Source organism: Onychomys torridus, chromosome 4, assembly GCF_903995425.1.
Source record: "Onychomys torridus chromosome 4, mOncTor1.1, whole genome shotgun sequence".
Taxonomy (NCBI): domain Eukaryota; kingdom Metazoa; phylum Chordata; class Mammalia; order Rodentia; family Cricetidae; genus Onychomys; species Onychomys torridus.
Window position 1 is genome coordinate 62,498,349 of NC_050446.1, and position 12,601 is coordinate 62,510,949.

Consider the following 12,601-nt stretch of genomic DNA (forward strand, 5'->3'; position numbering starts at 1 on the left):
ACAAGTTCCATTAACTTTTGCATAGAGTCATTCAAGAAAATTCAAAGAAAAGATAAAAAGCTACTTTTAAAGGCTCATAGACAAATGATTTTAGTATCTGATTGTTAATGTTAAATAAAGTTTGGAAGGGCTACTTCCTAAAAGGGGAGTTCCTTGTGAGATACACTCAAAGTTATCACTTATATTCTTAGTAGAATCAGTCAAAGACAAAATAAAATTTGCATTCTAATGGCTGAGAGAAAAATAATTTTATTATTTGCTCAGATACTTACAATGCAATCATTAGGGTCTTGTGTAGAAATATTGAATATATTTTATTTTTTATTAGAAGATTATAATTTTTCTAAATAAACTTTCTTTTATGTATGATAATTCTCATGGAGTTTACATAAGCTTAAATATAAGGGTGGAAACAACATGATACTAATCATATTTCAATTTAGTTTTATGTTTGGACATTTAAGGTCCTGTGTAGGGCTTGTAACAGTTGGCATAAAAAAGGTATCACTACGTCAAACTTGCAAAGCAAGCTATGTTTTTCTAATATCAAATGGTTAGTCCTAAAAACATACATAAAAATTACATTACATGGAACAAACAAGATATAATTAAGAATACATATACACACATATTATTGTCATAGACATAGTTATTGCATATATACATCATATACATATATGTATATGTATATACATATTTAATAAATAATACTGAAAAGGAAACCATGAATTTGAAGGAGAGTGGGGAGGTTTATATAGGAGGATTTGGAGGGAGGAAAGGAAAAGGATAAATGTAATTATATTATAGTCTAAAAAATAAGAGTCAATTAAAATCACTTCTTCTTTCCAGTTGGGGGCTCCACAGCTTTTGATTCATAATTCATGTGTTTCCATTAGTTTGGCTATTTTTCCCTGTGCTTTTTCCAATCTTTGTCTCAACAATTCTCTATCATACAATCCCTCCTCTTTCTTGACAATTGGACTCCTGGAGCTCCACCTGGGGCCTGGCCTAGGATCTCTGCATCCATTCTATCAGTTATTGGATGAGAGTTCTAGCATGACAGTTAGGGTGTTTGGCCATCCTATCACCAGACTAGGTCAGATCAGGCCCTCTGGATAAGTGAGACAACTGAATAGCTTGAACTGTTTGGAAGGCACCCAAGTGGGGCCCGGATCTGTCCTTAGTGCATGAGCTGGGTGTTTGGAACCTTGGGCTTACACAGGGACACTTTGCTCAGCCTGGGAGGAGGGGACTGGACCTGCCTGTACTGAATCCACCAGGTTGAGCTGAATCCCCAGGGGAGTCTTTGCCCTGGAAGAGATGGGAATGGGGGTGGGCTGGAGGGAAGGCAGGGGCAAGGGTGGGAGGGGGAGGACAGGGGAAGCCATGGGTAATATGTAAAATGAAATAAAATTATAAATAAGTAAGTAAGTAAGTAAGTAAGTAAATAAATAAATAAATAAATAAATAAATAAATGAATAACAACAAAAAAATCACTTCCTCTTCCCATTCTGAATTTTGTCCATTGTATTTTTGCCAAAATCATGAACCATGTCTATAAACATTTGTGGGGTCAAATTAAATGGTCAATAGTTGATGCTGCTGCTTTGTGATAATCACTGGGAGAATTTTAAGCTTAAAAATTACTAGATATACCATGAAACAAAGTCATATTCCAATGGAGAACTGATATTAAAAATGCTTGTTTTTCAGTATATGAATGTGAATCGGAAATTTCATTAATAAAATGAGTATAATACAGTGTGTTGTTTGTACTAGTCACTTACCACAACTGAATTACAAATTTTCTACTCTGAATAAATATTCACCATTATTTCTTCAGTGGTATGTATAACTTCTGTGTTTATTTCCTTCATGTAATATATATATATATATATATATATATATATATATAAAAACAAAATAAAAAACAAGGAAAAAAAACACAAAATACAAAGACAAAAAGACAAAAAATACTAATTTAAAAAGAAAATAGTGGAGGATTTAAGACACACAAAAGGGGAATATTTTCTTTATAGTATATGTGGTTTATATTGTTATATGTGGATTATTAATATTTAATTGTATTTTCTTTATTAATACATAACACTATTAAGACAGACATTGTGATGAACCACTTTGACACAGTTTTAAGCTTCATATTAATAATGAATTATTTATAGAATTTTACAATAGAGTATTTAGAATATATAATTCCTAATATTTCCGTATCAAGTATCATTAACACGGAAAACCAATAAAAAAATCAAATCTGTTCTAATTAGTGACAGGAAATCTAATTCAGTCTAATATTTTGAATGTACCTTCTGTCACACTTGGAATTGCCACCAAGAGATATGGAGACAGGCAACTGCAATTTTCAAAGAAAGAGGAAACTGGGTATTAAAAGTCTCATATAAAATGCACAATAGAGTAGTAGAAATATATTGCTTAGGCACTGGGTAGAAACTTTAGGAAGTCTACCTCAAGACCTCAAATTACAATTTGGAACAGTAGCAATGTAGTGTAATCTGTGGTGGTTAGGAGCAACACAGGAATCAACTTCATTGGTGTTGGGTTTGGCTTTCTGATAAAGAAGCCTGGGGAAGAGGGTGACTATCTATTGCTGGGATACCTCTGTGCCATCTTCCTAGCTGAAGTTGTCTGCTGCTTCACCACTTACTGCTACTCTTATTTAAAGACCCTTCGTTGCTCACAAATAACAACAACAACAAAAAAAAAAAAAAAACCTATTTCTAACTGAAAATTTTAATTTTAATTATCAGGATACAGAAACTGCTAGATTATTGTGGTATGAGATGTGTTAGACTGAGTAAAATAATTCAGAACTGGAAAGCAATTTTCTTTTTCTTTGATGTGTCTAACTTGTACCAACAATTCCTTGAGCTAATTCCTTAAGACTGCTTTCAGTTTCAGTTTCAGTTATTATATCCTAAAGATGTCTAGGTTTCATTACCGTTCTAGTCTTTCTTCTTGACAAAGAGAATCCCTGGTTTCCTTTGAGTATCTTAAGATAAACAAGCAAAATAGCCTCACACAGGATTAACCTTAAGGTTCATAGAACACAAAAGTTATAAAGAGGAGGCACTGAGTTTTCAACCATATGTGTACTGATAACAATTAGAAATTAATTAGTGCTCACAGTTTTCTCATAACCTTCAAAACCATTTTAAATCATTATATTTTTCGTCATTTGCTCAATGTTTACAATGTCTGATATTAGAAAAAAATCAGATGTTAAGTAGTTTTGTGGAACATTAAAACAAATGATAAAAGCCTGTGAATGTTGGTGCAGGTGATATCCAAAATTAAATGATATTCACTTTATGAAATACCTTAAAATACTTCATTTTAAAGTGGTGGTTTATATATTAACACCGAAATTACATCTTATTTATAAAAATTGGGTAAAATATATCCCTTTTCATTTATTTAAAAATCAAATGAAACCAGGCATCTTATTTTTTACTTGGAAACAAGATATTAATAATTTTAAGTGGTGAGATCAATGATATTCTTATTTTTAAATTTTGTTTTCCACTTGCAATATCTAAATCTCATATTCACCTCTCAAAGAGCATGCAGCAGCTGTTCAATTCATAGAGTTTCATATATTCTCCAAAGAAATACTGAACAACTATCAAAGCAGTTTTTACCTTCTGTAATATGCCTGAGAGCCACAGCTCTTGTAGACAGTGGAAGAATCAGTAGGCTCTAAGAGTCAATGAAGACTATGAGGCTCCAGGTACTATAAGACCTGTGACACTTCCTACTCACAAAGATCCTGATTTCCTTCTCCAAAATTATTCTTCCTTTTGCTCCAGAGAAGGAAATTTATGGTTTTCCTCATTATTTGTGATGTTCCCAGAGGTGATAGCATATAATTTGTTCAGTTTATTATGCTTAAATTATCTGAGAGTTTTTTAAACAAAATTGCATTGATGTCATCCAAGCTTTTCCCTAGTGAAAAAACATAGTCAGCTCATAAAAAGAATCAAAGCAACAAACAGATCTCAAGTGTTCCAGGAAGACCCGAAGGGTTTCTGGACCCTGACTGACTAGGTTACAGAGTCAAGTATTGAGATGTTAATGGAAAACACTGTAGCACCATTTTATTTGTATTAAATGGAGAAGTATCATGCTAGTCATGGCTTTTTAAGTGAGGTTGTTATCACACAAAGGATTTTGAATGTGTTTTTCATAGTAATATGCATAGTAAGTTGTCACTGGTTTTGGAAGAAGGCAAGAGAAGAGGATGCTCTCACAGCAGAGTTGAAATACATTATATGCATGTGATTCATCCTCAGCTTTTTTTTACTTATAGATATTTTTTATCATGAGTAACTAAACCAAACTTGATTAACTGTCAGCATGCCATAGCTTTGTGTTTCCAGGCGCTCATCAACACAGAAGGATTATTGCTGTCAGTGATGGACAATTCTACTCACTGTTACCTCTTAATTTCATAATATGGTCATGAGAAAATATGAAGTTCTGATCATTGTGTTGTGTATAGGGAAATGACCATCTCACTGAAACACACTATTGTATATTCAGCATATTCAAGAAGAGTTGCTCACAATGTTGGAGATAGATTTACATGAAAATATTCATAACTGATTGCTTCATGTCACCAAAATACTTCACAAGCAGGAAGCACAAAGTATGACTGTGAAATGTATCAGCCTAATGTGTAAAAGCTGACATAGCCACAAAAATGCTCAGATGCAGGACAGGCCCAGTTGCTGCAAATTTAATTCAGTCTTTGATCACTACACGAGATCCCTTAACTCATCTCTGTGTGACTTGTACTGTCCCATACTCTCACTCAGCATATGCATTTTCCATACTCATCATTTATCCATCAATACAAATAAAATACATTCTGCAAAACTGAATCATGTCAATTTTGCAAGTAAAATATTGATTTCTCTGAAGGAAGGCTGATATTTACTCATTCATTCATTCATTGACGTGTTTACTCTAGTAGAAAATGGGCATGTGTAAGACTCAATTGTAAGTACATGTAGAACTCCTTCATGGTTACTACTCATCCAAGAGACATTCAGAATACAGTTGATGCTGCTAATCACATTAAATATAACTTTACCAAATTATACTGTATCATAATATTTAACACCTTAAGAACATATGTCATATCATTTTCTGAAGTTGTAGATAAAAATGACAATACAAATATAATAAGGATATAAAACATAGAAGCCAAATTTACAGTGTCAAAAGAATTACTGGACATAAGATGCAAAACCTCAATACCAAGGAATTTGGCAGTGTAATATAGGAGTAGAGTTTGGTTTAATAAGTACCCACACTTCTTGGCATTTTTAATCTGGGAGTTATATCATAACCTGAATCATTCAGTGAATGATATTGGTCTGCGATAAACGATAAATGGGTGTTTACCCCAGAGAAGATGAGAAATCATATTCATGCTGATCAGAATTGAATCCACAAAGATGGTGAGAAAAAAGACAACAAAGCCAGAAGAAGGGACTGATGTAAATGCCCATTAGAATAAGGTTGTTCACTGCAAGTACATTGTTTTATTAAATACTGGCTCAGAAAAACTCCGTGACTAAAACTTCTGGTTTGCTAAAACCAAATTAAGTAGTGCCATAATGTGTGTTTTAGCATGGCATGTATGTATCATTGTAACAGAAGTCTAAGAACAGCTCTTGTGAGGGAAGTCTGCAGATTCGTTGGGGTTTCAAATGCTTGTGGTGCCTGCACATTTTAGCAGTTTAAATGTTCATTAACAGAAGATTAGTCAGTTGTAGCATGAATCTTAAATGGTCTTATTTGTAAAATCAAACCCAGAACCAGGTATAGGGGTGAACTCTGGAAGATCAGAGCAGAGAAGCAGAACAAGCCACAGCTTCCTCACCTTGCCAATTCCTCAGGTGATCCTGTTTCCTCAGACTGGATGACTCTGAGTCCTTGTCCAAATGGATCTCAGCTGAACTGCTTCTCAAAGGCCTGAATGCTTAACCAACCTAGTTCCTGGTTTTCACATCTTATATACCTTTTTGCTTTCTGCCATTACTTCCTGGGATTAAAAGCTCACTTCCGGGGATTAAAGGCATGAGTCACCATGGCGGTGTTGTTTCCAATTTGGCCTGGAACTCAAAGAGATCCAGATAGATTTCTGACTCTGGAATGCTAGGATTAAAGGCGTGAGTGCCACCAATTTCTAGACTCTGTATCTAGTGACTGTTCTGTTCTCTGACCCCAGATAAGTTTATTAGGGTACACAATATTTTGGGGAACACAATACCACCACAGTTGGTTCTTATATAGACTATTTAAATGATAAACTTTGCTATTTTAAAACCTTCTGATGTTCTAATAACAAATGTATTTTAAAGCTTGACAGGTGTTCAACAGTTTCATACTTTTTAGACTAGAGTTAGAAGTTAGAAAAGGTAAAGGTTTAAGAATAGATGTTAAATTCATAATTGTTTGCTTTCAGTCAGAAATTGGGTTTGGGAAAATGGAAACCTACATCAAATTGGAAAAGCTTGGAAAGGGTACTTATGCAACAGTATATAAAGGAGGAGTAAATTGACAGAAAATTTGGTAGCATTAAAAGAGATCTGCTTGGAACATGAAGAAGAGTGCCCTGTACAGCTATAAGCGAAGTCTCGCTGTTACAGGATTTAAAACATGCAAATATAGTAACCTTGCATGACATTGTTCACACAGATAAATCTTGGACTCTGGTATTTGAGTATCTGACAAAGACCTGAAACAGTACATGGATGACTGTGGAAACATCATGAGTATGCACAATGTAAAGCTGTTCCTGTACCAAATTCTCTGTGGTTTGGCATATTGCCATAGAAGAAAGGTATTGCACTGGGACTTGAAACCGCAAAACCTCCTCATTAATGAGGGATGAGAACTAAAGCTGGCTGGCTTTGGACTAGCCAGAACCAAATCAGTTCCCACAAAGACCTACTCAAATGAAGTTGTCACACTGTGTCATCGGCTACCTGAAGTGCTTGGTTCCTCGGAGTACTCAATCCAGATTGACATGTGGGGAGTTGGTTGAATTTTCTTAGAAATGGCTTCTGGAAGACCACTGTTTCCAGAGTCAACTGTGGAAGATGAACTGCACATAATATTTTGACTACTAGGAACTCCATCTCAGGAAACTTGGCCAGGTGTTTCTTCAAATGATGAATTCAAGAACTACAACTTCCCAAAATATAAGGCACAAACTCTAATTGACCATGCACCCAGATTAGACCCGCCTTTTCAAAATTCTTCCTATTTAGAAACAGGACATGCGAAGAACAGAAGACAGAGCATGATCTTTTAAGTCTGGTAACTTGATTTCAAGCCCAGCCCCAGCCTTTCTTATCAGTCATAGACTCAGAGCTGAAGGCAATTACTTTTTGTGCTGGACTTGGAATCTCCATTTGTCTACAATGTCCTCTTCATAGTAGAGTCTTTTTATTTCAGACCTACAGATTGTTTTTACATTTGTTGTCACAGTGTGACAATTTTTTGTACAGTTGGTTTTAAGGTCTTCTCTGTCAGTAGAGCCCATATGTTACAGGTCTCAATGTAACTGTAGCTGCAGAATTGTGCAGGACTGAGAAACACAGTGCATTATTTATTGTGGAATCATTGTTGCTAAATAACTACTATCTGTTTATTAAGCAAGCAGTTGAATACCTGAAGAAGTTTCAGTGGCTTTATTATATGTGAACGCATCTGTTTCTCCTCACAAATTGTTTTACTGCTGCATTTTTGGTTCGTTTGTTTTTAGAAATTAAACTGCAGTTTTTCCTGAATGTAAACTTTGCTTTCCTTAACAGTAAAAATGTGAGCCATCTTGAACACTCTATATATAATTTTGTAAGAACATTGGCCAATAGAGTAGCTGAGAGATTGGCAGCACAGTGTGTTTAAGAAGCATGCAATATGAGAGTTGATTCAAGCAAGTGAGTATCAGACATTTTTGGATTCTTACTTTGGACACCAATAAATTAAAAGCCAAGTTATTTATTTTTACCTATTCCTCATTTTAGAAATATCTACTGCATATTTGTATGCTACTACACTTGATTAATTCTCTTACACTGTGCTTTTAGTTAAATTTTAACCATAGAAGTCATTCAAACAGGAAAGGCCTTGCTGCTGTTTGTTTTAAACAGATTTCTTTTATTAGATAATTAGTTTGAGGAACAGTTTCCTTTATTTGGAGACTGTGTGTGTTTCAATAACATTCACTTGGAATCAGTTGAAAGCTGTACTGTCTATAAAATGAGCCATGATAAATTAGAAATGATAAATAAGAACCCAGAAGACTGATCTAAAGCATTGTGGGTATTATCTGCTCATTAGAGGCACTAACTAGTGTACCTTGAATTATGCATTTCCTGGAACATCATAGAAACTTTGGTGTCGGTAACAGTGTTTTAGGCATTTGTGTTCATTTTTTAAATTTTTTTAATAATTTAATTTAATTTTACATATCAGCCATGGATTCCCCTGTCCTCCCCGTCCCACCCTCTACCTCCCTCCCCCAGGTTACCCCCCATTCCCATCTCCTCCAGGGCAAAGACTCCCCTGGGGATTCAGCTCAACCTGGTAGATTCAGTCCAGGCAGATCCAGTCCCCTCTTCCCAGGCTGAGCAGTGTCCCTGCATAAGCCCCAGGTACCAAACAGCCAGCTCATGCACTAAGGACAGTTCCGGGCGCCAATGTGTGGATGCCTCCCAAACAGTTCAAGCTATTTAGTTGTCTCACTTATCCAGAGGGCCTGATCCAGTTGGGGGCTCCACAGCTTTTGGTTCAAACAGAAAGGGAGAACAAGGAATAACAGACCATGATAAATGAAGACCACATGAGAAAAGGAAGAAGCAAAGTGCTAGAGAGGTCCCCAGAAATCCACAATGATACCTCCACTGTAGACTACTGGCAGTGGTTGAGAGAAAGCCCGAACTGACCTAGTCTGGTGATCAGATGGCCAAACACCCTAACTGTCGTGCTAGAACTCTTGTCCAATAACTGATGGAAGTGGATGCAGAGATCCTCAGCCAGGCCCCAGGTGGAGCTCCATGAGTCCAATTGGCAAGAAAGAGGAGGGACTGTAAGAGTGTGAATTGTTGAGACCAAGATTCGAAAAGCACAGGGACAAATAGCCAAACTAATTTGTGTTCATTTTTAACGACTATTGGTTAGTGCATCCTATAACTATAAATCTTAATTGAGATATTTTGAAATGGTCATGTGCATTTTTGCCTTATATCATGAAAATAGTTATAACTTGATTTTTGTCCTGCCATTCACTGTAAACTCTCATTTCTGTTCAGGACATCCTGTAGTTTATTGTTGTTAGTTAACAGTATTAAGTGAGTTTTTGTATATTTCATTTTAACTTTATTTGTGAATAGTGATTGTGGCATGTTTGGGAATGTTATTTTAATATTTCTCAATACTGAAATTTTAATTTAAAAAAAAAAAGGTTCTGGAAGAAACAGATTCTTGTATAATGGTAAATATCAGACCACTACTGCTTTTCACATTTGTCAACTAGTTTTATGTAAACCTTGCAGCCTAATTGCTGTTACTTATAACTGACAGACATATGTATTAATATTATACTTTGACGGTTATAAATATTATGTGAAAATTCCTTCATTCTGTTTTAAAATTTATAATAACTAAATCTCTCTGCTTTATGAAATGTGAAAAGAGAAAGAAAAACTCTGTGGATCAAAATATCACTGGGTGAAATGGATTTCATGTGCTATCATCTGGGGAATATTAAATAAAGAAAAATAAGATGGATGTTACATTTCTGACATTTGATTTTTGGGAATACCACTATGATTTACAAAATATATTAAATACTGTCAAAGATAGAGATAAAAATTGAACAGAGGTTACAAAGAAGATTGACTTTATTAGGACTTAAGTGGTTACTAAAAATCCAAAAATAAAAAGGGTTTGAAATTTGAACGGCATGTTAGGGGAAAGTTGGTGAAAATGGGGGTGGACCATTTGATCACATTTCATTGTGTACTTGAGGAACAATTTCAAATAATAATCTAAACATCCATCAATAAGTAATTAAGCTAAGAAAGCAAAATTTTCAAATATTTTAAGAAGCTAAATTCCTCTTATGTAACTAGGAAGACCACATATAAAATCACATGTCCTGCTACTTTCAACATTCAGGGGAAGATATCTATCAAAAAAATCAATAACACTAAAATTAGATAATCTTGAAGAAGTCAGTGATAGACAGATGAATACTTTTAAATACATAAAGCCAAAATAAGAAAATCCTTATAACAATACTGGATTTACAATTAAAACAGAAAAATTTAAGTATAAAACCTTAACATTTGCTATTTTTCATATATAAAATAAACTATACGCTGACATTTCAATATCAGCTGTTTTCTTTTTTGTTTGTTTTTGTAACGGCCTTGAGGAATGTTATGGTGATGCAATTGCAGTTCGGCATCAATAAGGTGTTGTATTTGAGTGAAAGAGGAAGAGGCAAATGTGCTGTCACTTAGAAAAGGAATGAGCAGGGCCTCAGAGACAGCTGAGCAGGAAGAGGCTTGCTGCTTCAATATCTCTATTGATTAGTTCATAATTTGCCATAACTCTAACAACTGTGGGAACCAACATTTCTTGCCTTCATGAGGGGATCTATACTTATGTACACACACACACACACACACACACAAACACACACAATTGTTCACATACAGAAAATTTAAATGTTATGAAATACATCTTTGTAAAAGTAACAGTAGTATATAAAATTAATGGATATTTATATTAAAATAGCCAGAAAAACACTTTTACTAAAAGTGAATGTTTTCAGAATGAGTCTTTAACGTTTATTAATTTATATCTGTGTGGTAGGCATGTTCTCTGAAAGTGTCAAAGAGACTATTTTTTATCATATTGCTTTATCTATTAATACTACAAAACCATGAAGATAGATATCCCCCCCCTCACACACATAAAAGCACTAGCAAAAGAACACATAAGATATTGATATAGAGTTTACCATTTATCACCTTTGGTAACATATAAGCTTGTATAACTAAATGAAACATTTATTCTGAAGCAAAAAAAATAATAGTAAGGATTCAATATTAAATTGTGGTTTAAACTATTAGGGATAGCTTGAGTACATATAAGGGAAGCAATATCTGTCAATGTGAACTATAATACATATTACATGGGGTTAAATTATGCAATTATTTTAGAAATGTTATCACAGGACAGTCACAGTTATCAAAGATTGCTATAGGATTATTTAATACTGAACAATACCAAGTCTTTATAGATTCTTAAAGACTCTATGAAAAGCATTTTTTACCTCTTTGTTCCTTAAACTGTAAATCAATGGGTTAAGCATGGGGATCACTAAAGTATAGAACACCGAAGCCATTTTGTCAGTTTCAAATGAGTGAGTTGATTTAGGCTGCACATACATGAAGATTAGAGACCCATAGAACACCACCACCACTGTCAGATGGGAGCCACATGTGGAGAAAGCCTTTTTTCTACCTTCTGCAGAACGCATCCGAAATATTGTTAACAAAATCAGCATGTAGGACAAAAGAACGACAAAAAGAGAAGAGATTAAGTTAAAGGCTGAAAACAATATAGTCAACAATTCTGTCTCTTGGACTTGTGAACAGATCAAAGGTAGCAAGGGAACAACATCACAATAGAAATGGCTGATGACATTAGTGCCACAGAAAGTCAAAGTGAAATACTTAATAGGGAACAGCAGAGCCTGGAAGGTACTGTAGAGGTATGGAATGGCAACAAGTGTATGGCAGCGTCTCTGAGACATGATTGCACTGTAGAGCAGAGGGTTACAGATGGCTACATAGCGGTCATAGGCCATGGAAGACAAGATTGAAAGTTCACTGACAATGAACATAATAAAGCATGCCATCTGTGTGGCACAAGCATAATAGGTGATGGTATTTTGATCCACAACAAAATTCACCAGCATCTTGGGGCAGATGGCAGTGGAATTTCCAAGATCAATGAAAGCCAGGTGTCTGATAAAAAAGTACATAGGGGTGTGTAGGTGAGAGTCCACCTTGGTCAAAATGATCATGCCCAGGTTTCCCACAATGGTAATTGTATAGATGGTGAGGAAGACTGCCAACAGAGGGAGCTTCAACTCAGCACTCTGTGTGACTCCCATTAAGATGAACTCAGGTGGCATTGTTGCATTTTGTTGACCCATTTTGTTGATCCAGAATTAACTCTTCTTGAAGAAACTGTATAAAGAACTATTAGATCTTTTTCATTGCCATATAAACACTGTAGTGGTTATAATTAGAACAGATATTTTATTCACAAAATAGACAACACATGTAATTTTTACATATTTTTGAATAAAATAAAATTTTGCTTTCCTGAAATAGAGAAAATGTATGAAGTACATAAAGGAATAGGAATGATTAAACTCAAGACTCAGCAAGAGTTGATATAAATACATATAAAATAAAGTAATGTATGTAATAAAAATCCATTTTCTTAAGAGGCACACAGAGTCTG

At 34.8% G+C, this 12,601-nt stretch overlaps 1 protein-coding gene and 1 pseudogene across 1 annotated transcript; one reads left to right on the forward strand and one right to left on the reverse strand.

The window, feature by feature from the left end:
* The first annotated feature begins 6,134 nt into the window (after positions 1–6,134).
* LOC118581772 lies at positions 6,135–7,364 on the forward strand (annotated as a pseudogene).
* A 3,996-nt stretch (positions 7,365–11,360) lies between these two features.
* On the reverse strand, positions 11,361–12,287 carry LOC118582564 (olfactory receptor 8K5-like). Its single transcript, XM_036185531.1, has one exon. The coding sequence runs from the start codon at positions 12,285–12,287 to the stop codon at positions 11,361–11,363; it is 927 nt and encodes a 308-aa protein (XP_036041424.1).
* Between the last annotated feature and the right edge of the window lie 314 nt (positions 12,288–12,601).

Coding starts and splice junctions, on each gene's coding strand:
- LOC118582564 (XM_036185531.1), bottom strand. CDS start 12,287: ATGGGTCAACAAAATGCAACAATGCCACCTGAGTTCATCTTAATGGGA.